Genomic DNA, 16817 nt, shown 5'->3' on the forward strand with positions numbered 1-16817 from the left:
ATCTCATCTCAGGGGGAAGCAATGGGTGTGCGGAGGTTGCATACTCCTGTGACTGGACCAGGGAACTCACATGGGGGCATAATGGGGGAAAATGGATCTCCCTCCCTCTTATGGCGCTGTGCAGCCATGATCTGGCCCCTAGTGATTTCCACATCTTCATATATATTTATGTCCTTATTTATATTGCCCCAGGCTTCTGGTAAATTTAGATCTTGAAAACCATAACTATTCAAACCACTCATAATCCACTGCTAACTACTGACACCAAATAGACAATCTCCAAATTAATTATCAGCCACTGCCAGATAAAAAAGAAACTCAAAGCAGCATTTCTACCAGCCCTGTAAAACACTGTTCAAATGCCTTTTGAAGAGAAGCCTGACTAAACAGATTGCCTTTCACAGCATGGTGCAATACCTGCTAACTTTGGATTTTCTGGAGGGCCAGCTCTGGCAGCAAATTTCAGACAACTGGCACATGGCAGATAACCAAATTCAGCAACAATCAGCATGTTATTATTTAACCATATATTCCAGTGCACATTTTCACTAAAGAAATGAGATAATTAATGAATAGTTGCTCTGCTTTTGGATTTTAATGAGTAAGGATTCCAGGTCTAATTTGAAATTTGAAAAGAAAAAGACTCCTCCAGAGTCCCTTTGAAAGCAACAACAATGTAAAACTCTTCTTACAGCTAGAAATTTGACAATGTGATTGTGACATTTTGGGGCTCACCCAGATCAGGAAGGGGTTCTGTCACCACCTGCCTTCTGATGGTGGGTGCTGTAATGTTATGCTGCTATGGTTCAGAACTCTAACACCAGGAGCCAGCCCACAAGCATAAAGTCTCACCCTGGCTTCCTAGATACTCTGTGCAGGGTGACCTCAACAGCCTTTCTGGTCCCACATCTCCCTAAATCCATCCCTCAAGTTCTTAGCTACCAGCTACTCTGATATTTCCCTTCTGGTTCATCACCCCTGAAAGAATGAAACCTGCCCACAGTTATCAGTTCACTGGGGGCTGCCCAGTCCACCCAGACTGCACAACAGTAAAAATAAACAATGGAAATAAACAAAGAAAAAATAAACAATAGAAAAATCACAGTCAAAGATGAAATAGTGAGAAAAAGCAAACACATACAAGTTACACAGAAAATAACCATAAAGATGCAACCTCAGCATTATCTCCTGTAAATGTAAACTAACTTGTTTCTCTTTGCAATTGGCTGAATGAGAAGTAGGACTGAGTTGACTTGCAGACTCTAAAGTTTTACATTGTTTTGTGTTTGAGTGAAGTTATTTAACAAAATAAAACTACATTTGAAGTTGCACTTGCATGATAAAGAGATTGCATTACAGTATTTGTATGAGGTGAATTGAAAAATACTTTTGTTTATCATTTTTAAGTGCAAATATTTGTAAGCAAAAATATAAAGTGAGCACTATATACTTTGTATTCTGTGTTGTAACTGAAATCGGTATACCGTATATACTCCTTCATAAGCCAAATTTTTTTAGTCAAAAAGGGAAGCACCAGAAAAGGGAGTCGACTTATGAATGAGTATAGAGAGGGAGAGGTGGGACACAGCCCTTCCCCCCAATAGAGGGAGCAAGGAGGGGCAGCAGAGCCAGAAGGGAAGAGGCAGGGCCAGAGTCTCTCCGCCTCTGGCCACGCTGCTCTCCCCCCAGCCTGCTGCTGCCACACTGCCTGGTCTGGCCCACTGGAGCAAGCTGCAGCCGCGCTGCCCAACCTGCCAGAGCAGCTCCCACTAGGCCAGAGACATCCTCCCCTGGCCCTCCCCAATAATGGTAGAAAGGAATGGGATGGGGAGAGTGGAAGGGTCCCGGGCTAGCGGTGGGGTCATGTGAGGGGTGGTCACAGGGGTTACTCCCCTGACTCCCAGTTTCTCTCCCCAAGAACATTTCCCCACCAGTTGCTGTCCAAGCCCATCAGGGTAAGCAGCTGGCGTGCTGGGACACTTTGTTTACTTAGGTTTACCTCCGTGCCTGTGGACACTCAAAGTAAACAAACCATCTTGGCCCGCCAGCAGCCTATCCTGATGGCCCAGGAGTCAAAGTTTGCGGACCCCTTTATTATAGGGTCAGCTTATGAACGGGTTATAAAAATGTTCCATTTTTACTTATCCATCTTGGGGGGGGGTCAGCTTATAAACAAACCAGCTTATGATCAAGTATATACGGTATTAGAAAATGTAGAAAAACATCAAAAATGTTTAATAAATTTCAATTTGTATTCTATGGTTTAATTGTGATTAATCACACTTAATTTTTTTGAGTTAATCGTGTGAGTTAACTCTGATTAATCGGCAGCCCTAATCAATACAAAATAACATAGCATATAGCCAGTTGATTCAATTGTTTATTCTGTGGGGTTCAAACCTCCAGTTCTCCTTTAGGGTGTCTAGACCCCGATTGTCACAGAGATTGTTCTAGATGTAAGTTTAGAATAACAAGCAAATGTCTTGTCTTGTCTTTTAGATAGCTCTAATCCTGCATATTCTACTGTTTTTGGCATAATGCTTATTAAACATGCATCAAAAGGAAGTGGTGAAGAGCATGCTTATTAGCACAGTAATTTGAACTGCGTATGCTTGCAATTGACCAGGCTATGCAAGGAGACAGAGTTAATGTTGACAAAATAGAACATTGTCACAGGATAATGAGCTTCTCTTGATGCCTAATTACTGAGACAAAGATGAGGTTTAATGTTAGTGTATAGCACTGTCATAACCTGAGCTGCTGTGGGAGGCATCCATGTTGTTTCCTAAAATTGACTGGCACTGATCATCTCTCTCTACTCTGTAAAAACAGCATGTTGAAGTTTTCATGTTAATTGTCTCCCATTTATTTTCAGAGCAAATGTAAGGAATGCAAGCCAAAATAGCAAAAGTACATTTAAAGAATATATAGATGTATTTAAGTCAGCAGGACCTGATTAAATTCATCCTAGCATACTTAAGGAACTAGCTGAAGCAATCCCAGAATCATTATCAATTATCTTGGTTATCACGGCTGGTGAATGGGTGAGGTCCCAGAAGACTGGAAAAGGGAAAACTACCTATCTTTAAAAAGGAGAACAAAAAGGACCCAGGGAATTATAGACTAGTCAGCCTAACCCGAAAAAGATAGTTGTTTAATAATTTGTTCCACTAATTTATAAGAGTCTGGAAGATAAAAGGATTTTAAGGAATAGCCAGAATGGATTTGTCAAGAACAAATCATGCCAAATCAACCTAATTTCCTTCTTTGACAGGGTTACTGACTTAGTGAGGAAGCATTAGATGTGATATATCTTGATTTTAGTAAGCCTTTTGGCACAGTCCCACATGGCATTCACAAACTAGGGAAGTGTCTAGATGAAATCACTGTAAGATGGGTGCACAACTGTTTGAAAGACCATATTCAAAGAGCAGTTGTCAATGGTTTGCTATCTAATGGGGGGACATATCTAGCTGGGCTCCATAGTGGTCTGTCTTGGGTTTGGTACTATTCAATATTTTCATTAATGCCTTGGATAATGAAGTGGAGAGTATCCTTATAAAATTTGCAGATGACACCAAGCTGGGAGGGGTTGCACGCACTTCGGAGGATTAGAATTCAAAATGACCTGGACAAATTAGAGAGTTGGTCTAAAATCAATAAGATTAAATTCAGTAAAGACAAATGCAAAGTTGGGAAATGCAAAATCCTTCACTTAGGAAGGAAAAATCAAATGAACAACTATAAAATGGGAAGTAACTAGCTAGATAGGAGCACTGCAGGAGAGGATCTCAGGGTTATAGTGGATCACAAATTTAATATGAGTCAACAATGTGGTGCAGCTGCAAAAAAGGCTAATATCATTCTGGGTGTACTAACAAGAGTGTCATATGTAAAACATGGGAAGTCATTGTACTCAGCTGGAGTACTGTGTCCAGTTGTGGGCACCACACTTTAGGAAAGATGGGATCACACTTGAGAAGGTCCAGAGGAGATCAATAAAAACAGTGAAGGTTTAGAAAACCTGACCTAGGAGGAAAGGTGAAAAAAACTGGGTATGGTTTAGTCTTGAGAAAAGAAGAATGATAGGGGCCTGATAAGTCTTCAGATATGTTGAGGGCTGTTATGAAGAGGATGGTGATCAATTGTTCTCCATGTCCACTGAAGGTAGGACAAGAAGTAATGGGCTTAATCTACAGCAAAGGAGATTTAGGTTAGGAAAAAAAAAACTTTCTGGAAAATAGTTAAGCTTCCAAAGTTAAACAGATTTCCACAGGAGGTTGTTAAATGCCCATCATTGAGGTTCATTCAACACAGGGCCTTAGAGAAGAAAGGCAGAGAAAAATAAGGGGACCCTAAGGGTTCCAGCAGTCACAAACCTCTTGGTTACAGCTTGGTAGAACTCTGTCTAGGTAACATATGCCAAAGAGCTACAAAGATTAACTTTCTAGAACTCTTGACACTAGAGAAGATGTGGCAAAGCACAGCTGAACCTGAGCGGTCTGAGGACATTTTTTTTTTCTTTATCCACAGGGATTACATCAGGCAATGAATGGTTTGGGATGGTATTACCATAATTTTAAAAGAGATTACATAAAAGCAGCAAAATACTGGTTGAAAGCTGAAGAAATGGGCAATCCAGATGCATCCTATAACCTGGGTGCTCTGCATTTAGATGGGATTTACCCAGGAGTGCCCGGCAGAAATCGAGTAAGTAAATAGTCAGTGTGTGATTTCTTATTACAGGGTCTGGTTTACAAATATTGGCTTTATTCTTTAAGAGTCTGTGTTTACTTAAGGGGAGCATATTCTGCTACCCTTGATCACAGTGAGTCTCGTCTTTTCATGTATGAAGGCCCATTGAAGTCAGGGGCACTGCTTCTGGAGTGCAGCACTACTTAGCATAATAGGATCACAATCTGCCTCATGTCTGCTGCAGATGTGTTTGCATTCCTCTGACCTGTGTAGTTCTACCTCAAGAGTACCACTGTCCTTTTAAGAGTAAAACACAAGTCCCATTAAAAATGGGATACAACAATCAAATTTGGTGTTTATTTAAAAAGTTGTTTTATACCTTCTTGAGGGCCAGATTCTGCCTTCATTACTCCTGTAGAATAGCTCTTGACTTCAGTAGTAGCCCCACTGACTTCCACGGTACTTTACATGGAGCAGAGCACTATCCAGTGTGATTAAGGGCTGCATAATCTGCGCTAGAACTTTTAAGCGGTTACACAGCACTCATATCGAAGCTGCTATTGTTGTGAAAAAAAAACATTTCAAGACAAATTTTAATTAAATTTCCCTTTCAAAGTCTGAGTTAATGTGGCCCTCATAGACCTACATATTTTATTTTTGTCTTTCTAAGCCAGGACCTAAGGACTTTATTTTTTCTTGATATATATATACAATTACGTTCTTTTTCCAGCCGAGGATAGCATTATTTTGACGGATAATTTTATGACCAATCACATTGTTTATCGTTCAGAATGCTAAAATAAAAGTTATCAAACCTCATGCTTCAGGCTAATGGAGGCATTCGAGAGCATGTCTAGTGCCTCATCAGTGAGCATATGTGCTGCAGACAGCAGCCAGAGCTACCCAGCAAATGGTGGCAAGCATATTTCTCCTACCCAGGTGACAAAAATACATAGTACATAATAATGGCCTGCCCGTAATACTACAATTCCAAGTTAATAACAGCCCCTGCAAAAGCACTCTATGGTCCTGTATTACTTCATTCACCAAAAGCCTGAGAAAAGAGACATGCTGCTGTGTGCTCTGAAAGTTAATAAAACCAGGCTCTGTTGGATCGAATGAGGGAGCTAGTTCCAGAGTTCGGGACCCCTGGCAAAAATACCGGATCTCCATTTTACAGCAGGTGTTGCTCGTTAGAAGTTCCTGGATTAAAGAAATTGTTTAGTTGTGGTTGCTGTTGCTTTATTACAACTACTGTATAAAGCTTACTGATTATGAGAACTGGATACTCTCTCAGTTCCCCCTCCTTCTGCGGTTCTGTTCTGCCCTGCTGAGACTGTATTGCCTTATACAAACTAGCTTCATATGCTTGCGAAATTATGGGCCTGATCCCGGAGCCCATGCTCGTGTGTAGTTCATGAAAGTCACTGGGACTACCCACACACTAAAGTCTCCAGGATTGGACGCTCTGTTCTTGCCAATCACGCAAATGATTTCTCAGATGTTAGAGAACAAGCTTTGTTCCAGCAGGCTGTGACACTGGCAAAAACAGCTCCTCTAATTCACCACTTTTGTAACAACACTGGAAGCTGTCGTGTAGACAGGACTGTGTTGTTTTTACCACTAACAGTGAATGTAGGCTTCGATAGCCTGGAGGTTAAAATGCCTGTACCCTCTCTCTACACTCCAGCTTCCACTGCTGCTATCACTGACGGTGACTTACTGGTCCATTTTTGTCAGTGTCAACTAGGGTGACCAGATGTCCCGATTTTATAAGGATAGTCCCAATATTTGTTGCTTTGTCTTATATAGGCGCCTATTATCCCCCACTCTATCCCGATTTTTCACGTCTGGTCACCCTAGTGTCAACAAAGCCACACTGTATGGCACCAGAAGCCAGTTGTACATTTTATATATTCATACCTGATAAACATGCTACCACAGTTTCAGCTTTAAAGAACTTCCAACCTAACCTAGTAAGGTGGTAGAAGAAAGAAACTCATTTCACCCATCAGCACAGAAAGTGATTAAACTGACCGGTTTCATTAGCCAGGCTGCCATTATTTATCTATCTATCTATTGTTTAAAAGAAGCAAATACAGCAAAATAGTAATTCCCAAGGAGGTTGCCATTTTTATCTTGTTTCTTTGCAGACACTAGCTGCCAAGTACTTCTATAAAGCTGCCCAAGGTGGACACGTAGAAGGGACCATACGATGTTCTCTGTATTACATCACAGGAAATATGGAAAACTTTGCTAGAGATCCAGAAAAAGCTGTAATGTAAGGAATGAAACCCTTTTTTATAAGGAAAATCTTATTATTTAAACCAATGATGATTCAGATCATGAAAAATAATCATTTCAATTATGGCAGGTTCTCAATTCTTCAGTCTAAAAAATTTGCATCTTTCTTCTTGAGAAACTGTTCCATTGCAATAATACTTGCTCCACTTGAATGCGCATATCTTAATGTTTAGGAAATAGTTAAGCCTTCATTTTCAGAGATGCTGAGCACCTGCAGCTACCTCGTAGAATTGCAGGTGCTTCACATATCTGAAACTCAAGTTGTTGCTGCCCATTATCCCAGAAAGTGTTTTGGTTGATGAAACTATTCACGTGAAATCCATGTCTACTGGTTTGTTAAAGGATATCTAATTCACAGCTTTGTAACAAGAGGTGGGACCTGCATTTTCCAATACCACTGAGGCCTTGTAGTTTCTTAGCACCTAGAGCAATTGCATCATTTTTCTCCAAAAAGCAGAAGTAATTTTATCAGCAAAACTATAGGACCATATGCTGTCCTAAATCTTTGCAGGGAACTTCCATGGATACTAATGGGAATTCCATGCAAAGATGTGCACAAGTTCAGGGGTTTTCAAACTTCATTGCACCGCAACTCCTTTCTGACAACAAAAATTACAACATGACCCTAAGAGGGGAGATCGAAGCCTGAGCCTGTCCTGGGCAGGGCGGCCAGAGCCAAAGTCCAAGCTCCACCACCATGGGTAGGAGGGGCCAAAGCCATAGCCCAGGGGCTTTAGCTCCAGGCTGGGGGCCTGTAGCCTTGAGCCCCACCACCAAGGGTTGAAGTCCTCAGGCTTAGGCTTCAGCCCCAGGCAGTGGGGCTCAGGCTTGGGCTTTGGCCCTGGGCCCCAGCAAATCTAACGCCAGTCCTGGCAGCTCACAGTTTGAGAACTGCTGCATTAGTTCAACCAGAAGCTGTGGTCTTGATGCAGGACTTACTGGGTGAAATTCTATGGCCTGTGATATACAGGAGGTCAGACTAGATGTTCTAGTGCAGTGGTTCTCAACCAGGGGTATGTATATCCCTAGGGGTATGCAGAAGTCTTCCAGGGGGTACATCAACTCATCTGGATATTACCTAGTTTCACAACAGGCTACATAAAAAGCACTAGCGAAGTCAATACAAACTAAAATTTCATACAGACAATGACTGGTTTATACTGCTCTGTATACTATACACTGAAATGTAAGTGCAATATTTATATTCCAGTCAATTTATTTTATAATGATATGGTACAAATGAGAAAGTAAGCTATTTTTCAGTAATAGTGTGGTGCGACATTTGTATTTGTCTGATTTTGTAAGCAAGTAGTCTTTAAGTGAAGGTACACAAGACAAATCAGACTCGTCAAAGGGGTACAGTAGTCTGGAAAGGTTGAGAACCACTGTAATCTAATGACCCCTTTTGCCCTTAAAAATCTATGAATTAGTAGAAGTTAGGCTACTTTGCCACCTACACCTGCATAGAGTCCAATTCATAACCAGTGTATACATTGCCACTTTTTGGTTTGTTGAATTTGACCTGGAGTTTTGTTTTGATGCTGTACCAAAATTTCCATTAAAAATGTTACAGAAATAAAATATTACCTTAGGACATTTCAACATTACTACTGCATCAGGGGCTAAATACAGGATAGAAATGTATGCCTTTAATGACAAAGAGGCTGATCCTGCACCTGCTTAAGTCAATGAAAAAAGTCCTATTGGTCCCAATATGAATAGCACTGGACTATGGTGTGTGAAATGTTCATTTATTGTCATGTTTCTTCTTTTACAGCTGGGCAAAACATATTGCAGAAAAAAATGGCTACTTGGGACATGTAATCAGAAAAGCTCTCAATGCCTATTTGGAATTGTCCTGGTAAGTTTGATCTGCATTGTCTCTGAAAATTAATTCGTTATGTCATGTCTGTGATTTATTTTTATAAACTTTTTGTGGTAAAACAGTGTAACATCTCCCCAACATACACCCAGGGTGAAATTATGACCTCTTGAAGTCAATAGCAAAACTTCTGTTTACTTTAATGGAGCTGGGATTTCACCCAGGAAGTCTCCCAGACATGAGAATAAATACTGAAATGAAACACACCAAAACCAGGACTATACAGAAAAGTTGTCTTTCACTGAACTGTAGACAAAACACAATTATGGGTAGCTTTTTTTCAAACCTGGTCTCCTTCATTTATTTAGCTGTTATGTGGTCATCCAACAGCAGATAGGAATCCAACACAACACCCAAAGTCACAAATGGTGGGTGAACAATCTCTTTCAAAGGGGCAGATATTAGCCTTGCCATATCATCTGTTTGCTTCCTCCAAATTGCCACTATCACCTCAATCTTTTCTGGATTGAGCTTCAGCCACTTAGTTCTCATCCATGACCCAGTCTCCCTCAAACACTGGACTAGGCTTTCAACAGCACTGCTGGAATCAGTGAAATGGATCTATAAATGGAGATTTAGATGTCTAACACGTGCTGTGTACATACACGTGCAGACAGACAGATTGATGTCAAAACAGTTCCCACAAAACACTATTAAAACTTAGTATTATATTAAAGGGGTGTAGATGAGCGGACTCACCCCTGCAGCACCTCCTACTGGTCTGTCAGGGAATTAGCTCATTCCAGCTCTAGAGCACCCTCTGCAGGCCAGTGATCCACCTATCCTCTGGCCCCCCTGTCCCTCCCTGGACCCGGTGCCCCTTTAACTGGGGTGCTGCCCCCTGGCAGAAACCCACCAATCTGGGACTCCCCTCCCCAGGGAACTCCCAACCCACTACCCCCACTTTTGGCTACTGCCCAATCTCCATCTAGCCCCCATTCACTGGGGCAGACTGCACTGTCAGCCACTCATCATAGGCAAAGGGGTTTGGACCTGCTGCCTTTGCCTACCCCTGGGCTGCCCCCTGCAACCCCCAGTACCAGTTGGCCTTATGCTAATCCATAGCCTGGGGCTTTCCAGGCTGGAGCTCCCCAGCTCCTCTGCCTTTCCCCAGCCCTGCTCTACTCAGGTACTCTGTCTGTAGCTTCCTGCTGGCAGAGAGAGACTGACTGGGCCTTTGGCTCACTGCCTCTTATGGGGGCCTGCTGGGCCTGATTGGGGCATGGCCACAGCTGAGCCTACTTTCCCCAATCAGCCCAGGCTTCTTGCCCCAGCCACAGCCCTCTCCTGGGCTGTTTCAAGCCCTTCAGGGCTTTACAATGGGTAAAGCAATCAGAATTGGGATCCCATTGTGCAAGGCACTGTAAAAACATAGGACAACCCAATGCCTGTCACAAAAAGCCTGGAATCAAAAAGTCAGGACATACTTAGCTGCTTTTGAAAATATCAAAAGTGACTTAGCCACTCAGGAACCTAAGTCTCCTGGAATCTCTATGAGACTTAGGCTCCCAAGTAACTTAGGTGCTTTTGAGAATTATACCTCACATCTTGTTCATTTATAGTAGCAGATAGTTCATTGTTATCAGTCATTTTAATGCACCTGCTGGTTGCCACCTGCTTGTGCAGGTTTCCTTCAATTCTCCCTGCGGCAAATTTCTTCTCATATTACATTTTTTATCCCATGATATTTAACTTTTTGTCAGTAGCCCACGTTTCCCTTATGGTTTCCAGGTGGATTTTGTGGCACTTCCTGTGGCATTGAACTGTAACATTCTCTTCTTCTCCCAAAACAATATTTTGCCTTCTTTTTATTCCACTTTCTTTCTGTTGTATAATTTTGTGATTTCATATTAGACACTTTTTTAATCAGTCCATGTGAATTTGTCTGGCACATTATTTCCAAAATATTCATGTAGCTCTGATGAGCTGGAATTTTGGGAGGTCATTCTGGAGTTTACAAAACAACATTCATGCTGCATCTGCACAATGGTGGCAAAATAGTTGCTTTTGCCCTGGGGCCTTTCTAGGTCTTTGTGAGAAGTAATCTGATGAAAAACCAAACAGCCAAAACTGTCACATCATATTTCATTCTCTCTTCATCGTGTGTGTTTTCAGTTAGCGCTATTTTTTTTAGTTTATCTACAATTTCCTCTAGAGACCTAAGCCTGGAGGCACCCAGAACTTACAGTGGGCTGCAGGGAAGACAAACACATACTGCTGAGCTGAGATGCTCCTTGTCATGCGCAGCACTGTACACCTTGGTGTCTCTAATCCTAGGCACATTGTTTTACACATTATTCTGTGCCAGGCATTGGTACAACAAGCTGACACTGATAGCAAAGCATCTTCCAAAACACAGAAACACATGCTGTGACCTTAGCTATGTTCTTCATTATGAAGAGCTTTGGTTACGTTTCCCCCAAAATTTAATCGGTTACAGTGTCCAACAAGCCAGCCAATGGAGTCTCGATGCAGGCTCTGAGTTTGTGCTCCAGTTCTGCACGCATCCTCATTTGCAAGCATCAGCATCGTAGTTTCTGCATGCAGGCAGCAGAGCGTAAGGAGTGTCATACTGGATGAGGCCAGTGGTCCATGTAGTATCCTGCCCCTAGCAGTGGTTAGTCCTAAAAGAAGGTTTATATCCTAAAATATGGGGGGTTATCTTTCTGATGCGGGTTCATGCAAATCAGACGACTTGACCTCTGCGTTCTGCGAATTGAAAGCACTCTCCAGTTTAGTTTTATGTGGCACTTTCTAATGTGCAAAATTTTAATAAGCCCTAATTGTTTATTTTAAACAGTGCCCTATTTTAGTCCCGTTATTTTACAGGGTGCTAGAAAAGATGCCTGTGTGAAATAGGCCTGGTTCACCCAATTCTATCCTCAATTACCCCTAGGCCATTCCCACTGAAATCAATGGGAGTTCCAGGCAGATAGCTGAGAATGGGATGCTATGATGTCAGTCCCTCAACAACTAGGAGTTGTGAGCTGGTTTCTGCAGGAGGGCCACCTGGCTTTTGATTTCCCACCACTATACATTTAGATTTGAGACAGCACAGAATGTTTAGACAGTCGTTTGCAAAGACTGGTGTTAGTTATGGAAGTCTTGCATTGTTCGATGTGTTGATCGTTCTCATCTTTAGCTCATATTAAAACCCTCTGGTTTTGAATTTTTCTCCATTCATCTCACACAGAGGTGGAAACTTCAGTTTGTTGCAGAATTTAGTGCTGACATTGCCGCAGAGCTCGGGGAGTTTGTTACAGCTTGCTCCTAGACACATTGGGTCCCAATCTTCACGTCCATGTTTTGCATATGCTAGAGGTCTCTGACTGATCCAGTGGCCACTGGTAATCCTCAAAATACGTGCGGGTTGAGCACAGAGAGCTGACTAGTCATTTGGTGCTGACTCTCTTTGTCCCTGCTGTTTCTACAAGATTTTAGACTCTTCACTGAAAAGGATGCTTTAAAATCCTATAGAAGCAGCAGGAAAACAGGAGCAAAGCCTGTTTATTTGCATGGTGCGGCTGATATACAGCGCTGCCAACACTCACTTTTTCATCTGTGCCTCAGTTTGCCCATCTGTAAATGGGGATAATGATACTGACCTCCTTTGTAAGGCACTTTTGAGACCTGCTGATGAAGAACACTAGATAATATCAGGATATTGTTATTATTTTATTATTTTAGGTCTCTTTGCTTAAGCCTCTGAAGTCATGCAATTATGTGAGAAACTTAATTTGCATTTAAAAGACCACAAACCTGTTTCTAGCCTTCATGGTTGCAGAGAACAGCTTGGAAATGTGACTCCTAGAGGCTCTAAAACCAGAAAGCAAGCAAAATTCACCCCCCATTTTTAAAGCCAGTCTCATGATTTCTTGAGTAGGGCTTGGCCTTCATGAATGAAGGAGAAGAAGAAACAGGAGCTGCCCTCAGGATCAGTCACCAGTAGACTGCCAGTTATTGAAAATGTGACACTGACTTTTATTAGTTGTATTGCAATAGTACCTGGAAGCCACAGCCAGGACTGAGGTGCCATTGTGCTAGATGCTGATATGTGTACATCATACACAAACAAAGAGTTTACAAGCTAGATAGACAAAATGTAGGAAAAAGGGATGGATCATACAAGCAGAAGTGAAATTTGGCAAATGTAATGTTAGGTCCATGTTGTGATGATGGTGGTGTATGTGTCTGCGGAGTGTTTTTGTTTGTTTCAGGTTGCGGAGATGAAGCTCATTAAATACGTTATTTATAGAAGGGTTATTATGTCTTGAAACAGGCCACTCCATCTCACTTAGTGTCATAATCCAGCCTTACACACCAAACATTCTTGCAGGCGCACTTTAAAAGAATAGAACCTTACATGGAGCTGATTCTACCTCAAAGCAGAAGAGAAGATGCTTAAACCACACTAGACCAAATTCTATTCTGTTATACCAAATGTGGCCAGTAGATGTAGCTGTTGCATAGAATATCCAATCATTTCTGTCTAAACCTTCCTCACAAATTCTGATTGGCAAATGAATGTTTCAGAATTTATTTGGTTGTTCTAACTTTAGCTAAATCCTGATGATTTCAGGGTTTTTTTTAAATTTCTGTCCTCTGTTTTAGGCATGAAGCTCTTCTGTATTATGTTTTAGCAGCAGAGGCTGGGATTGAAGTGTCACAGACAAACGTAGCACATATCTGTGAAGAGAGACCAGTAAGTAAATTTATTCATAATACATGGGCCTTTTAAATCATTAGTGATACTGTAATACTAATAACTTTCCTGTGATATAAATAGATCTACTCTTTTTCTTTCCAGGAACTAGCAAGAAGATACTTAGCTACTAATTGTGTTTGGCGATATTATAATTTCTCCATATCTCAGATCAATGCTCCCTCATTTGGTATGTATAGCAAACTTTTTATTATTTCAGATATTAATAGGATTTCAGTTTTAATCATTAGTTACAATGAGAATGTAACAACTGTGTATACAGTGTGAAATTTTTGTGCTAATGAGCAAATTAAGGAAAGAAAGGGGATGGATTATGGGGGGGTCTAGCTTTTTGCACTTTACACAACTTGAGTGTGGACAGCAAAATGATTGTAAGCTACCTTTGCCCTTCCTTGGTTCTTGGACCACCAGACCCAGGACTGGTCCCCCAGAAATATGCAGAGTAGCCTTTTCAGAAAGGAAACTTTAAATTAGAAACTCCTGCCATTCACACCTTTTTCTTTTATAAATGCAGTGTTCCAACAGGAATTTCAGTAGTAGAAATATAAATCTCTTTGCAGGCTTACCTGTATCTTAATGCAGTTTGTCAGATAATTTCCTTTTTTTTTTTTTTTTTAGGTTAGTGAATAACATTTTCAAAAGCACCTGAGTGACTTAAGAGCATAAATCTTATTTTCAGAAGTGACTAAGTCACTGATTCACATGCTGGAAAAAATGCCCTTAATGAAAGTACTTTACAGTGAGACACTTAAAGAGCTTAGTCTGTGTAGCTTATCAAAAAGAAGATCAAGAGCTGACTTAATTATGGTGTATAAGTACTTTCACAGGGAGAATATATGGGTACTAAAGGACTTTTTAATCTAGAAGAGAAAGGCATAACAAGAACCAATGGCTGGAAGTTAAAAGTCAGACAAATTCAAATCAGAAATAAGAAACATTTGTAATAGTGAGGGTGACTGACCACTGGAACAAACTACCTAGGAGAGTGGTGGATTCTTCGTCTTTTGAGGTCTTTAAATCAAGACTCGATGCCTTTCTGGAAGTTATGCTTTAGTAAAACACAAGTTATTGGGCTCAGTACAGGGTAACTAGGAGAAATTCTATGGCCTGTGTTATGCAGGAGGTCAGAATAGATGAGCTGTTGGTTGCTTCTAGACTTAAAATCAATCTATGACTTTCAATGAAGCTTAGTCTCCTAAGTCAGTTAGAAGCTTTTGAAAATTTTATCCTGTATTTAAAAACACTGATACAATTGCTATATTTCATTCTGAGACAATGTTTTGTTGTTATAAGTGTAGTATAATAATAATGCAAGCTATTCAATGAAACAGAAAAACAACATAATATTTGAATCCAGTACCACACAGTTGGTACCTGTACCCAACTCAGTCCAGAGTGATTCACCCATTGGAACTTGCAAACACCACAGGTTTTTCTAATGGAGTGTGTAACATCCTGTGATTTGGCTCACAGAACTTACAGACTTCGCGAGTGCAGTCTTATGCCAGAGAAGCATCTCAAGTTCATCAGACTTCTGGGGTGAAATTAATTGCAAAACATCTCTTGACTTAAATGGAGTCACGATTTCATGCCTCTTTTGGAATGAATGTTAAAAAAAAAAGTTTTTGTTTGTAAGTAATAAAGGGCTCAATCTTGCACTGATTGAAGTCAGTGGCAAAATTCCCATAGACTGCAGTGGGATTGAGCCCACAGAAAATTTATAAACTCTGCAAGAGCTGAATGCTAGAGCTCATAAAATCTGCCTCACGGGCTCCGGGCGGGGGAGGGGGGGCTATAAACTCTGCAGCATGGGCTACTGTAATGATCACGTTACAGGATGTTCACAAACACTTGGACCAAATTTCCTCTCCTGGAACATTTCATCACCATTCTATATCATAGATAGGAGTCCTTAAAAGCCATCCCAGGCATCACTTGGCTCTGTGCTAAGATATTCTAGCCATTCAGTTCCTCTGTGTTTGGGGAGGATTTGAACAACTAACCTAGAGAAATTCTCTCCATAGGCACAACACAGCTCTGTAGTTTGGAGAGGTTTCCATCTACCACAGTGATGGATACAGAAGAAGCATCTAAACAGAACACAAGTGTTTGAAGCCAGTTCACATGATCAGGGCTAACAACTCCACTAAGCCCAGTGTTTCCCCCAAAAGACTATTAGACACCAGTAGTTTTAATGAAGCCGAATGAATAAAACAATTTGAAGTTTCTAGATCAGAGGGGTTTGGAGGTTATTGTTAGTTTTGTGGTAGAGATTATGCTGCACAGTCTTCTTAGAAATTTTTTAAAGCGTAGGAAAACCCATTTTTAATTAAACTCATGTCTTCAAAATGCCTTGCCTGATTAACCTGAAATGTCCTCCTAAGAGCATTGAACCAAGAAGAACAATGAGAAATTTCATTCAGAATGTGTTTTTTCCGAGGTTGGTGGGCTTGGCATAGAAAGAGGGTCACAATGTTAAGCAGAGAGAAACTATGATTATCCATAACACAATGCTCTGAATGGAAAATTCAGTAAATTCTTCAAAATATTAATAGTTCATCTCTCTCTATACAAATATTTGTTAATGCCCTGCTACTGTTACCTTCCACAGCTTACTTGAAGATGGGAGACTTCTATTACTATGGTTACCAGAACCACTCTAAAGACCTTGAGCTGTCAGTGCAGATGTATGCACAAGCTGCATTAGAGGGAGATTCACAGGTATCTTCACAGTTATAAAAATACCTTCTTGAAATACCAGTTCTAAGAACAAGCTATAAATAATCAAGATACACACATGCAGTGAACACACCTACTGATATAAATATATCATTTATTTTAAAGTATGATCTGAGTCACGAGTTTGCTATTTCACACTAAGATGAACTAAAATTAGCCTGGGGAATGTTTTCAGGGCTAAAGGTGAAGAGTCTAGTTTATTGTTACTCTTTTCGGTGCTACTGTAATACAAGTTAATAATAGCAGTGCACTTCCCTTAAAGCCAAGCGTTACTCCTGGGATGAACTTGGCCCAGTATGTTCCCATGAACAACAAAAAACTTCAGCATATGTGCTCTCATAATGCCAAGATATTCCAAGACATTGTACCAAAGACATGAGTAGTTTAACACTGGGCAGCATTTTTTTCTCAGATCTCCATAGCAGATGTTCTTCAGTGTTCTGCTGTCGCTAGGCATATGGAACTCTCACGGAC

At 40.9% G+C, this 16817-nt stretch overlaps 1 protein-coding gene across 1 annotated transcript in view; it reads left to right on the forward strand.

Annotated features, from left to right (window-relative positions):
* Positions 1-16817, forward strand: part of SEL1L3 (SEL1L family member 3) — a 70150-nt gene that overhangs the window by 39845 nt on the left and 13488 nt on the right. The window contains exons 15-20 of the mRNA XM_050947433.1: positions 4534-4710; positions 6849-6976; positions 8777-8860; positions 13493-13583; positions 13689-13773; positions 16216-16325. Coding sequence (XP_050803390.1) covers positions 4534-4710; positions 6849-6976; positions 8777-8860; positions 13493-13583; positions 13689-13773; positions 16216-16325 — 675 coding nt within the window. The remainder of the gene's footprint in view (positions 1-4533; positions 4711-6848; positions 6977-8776; positions 8861-13492; positions 13584-13688; positions 13774-16215; positions 16326-16817) is intronic.

Source organism: Gopherus flavomarginatus, chromosome 3 (genome assembly GCF_025201925.1).
Source record: "Gopherus flavomarginatus isolate rGopFla2 chromosome 3, rGopFla2.mat.asm, whole genome shotgun sequence".
Classification (NCBI taxonomy): domain Eukaryota; kingdom Metazoa; phylum Chordata; order Testudines; family Testudinidae; genus Gopherus; species Gopherus flavomarginatus.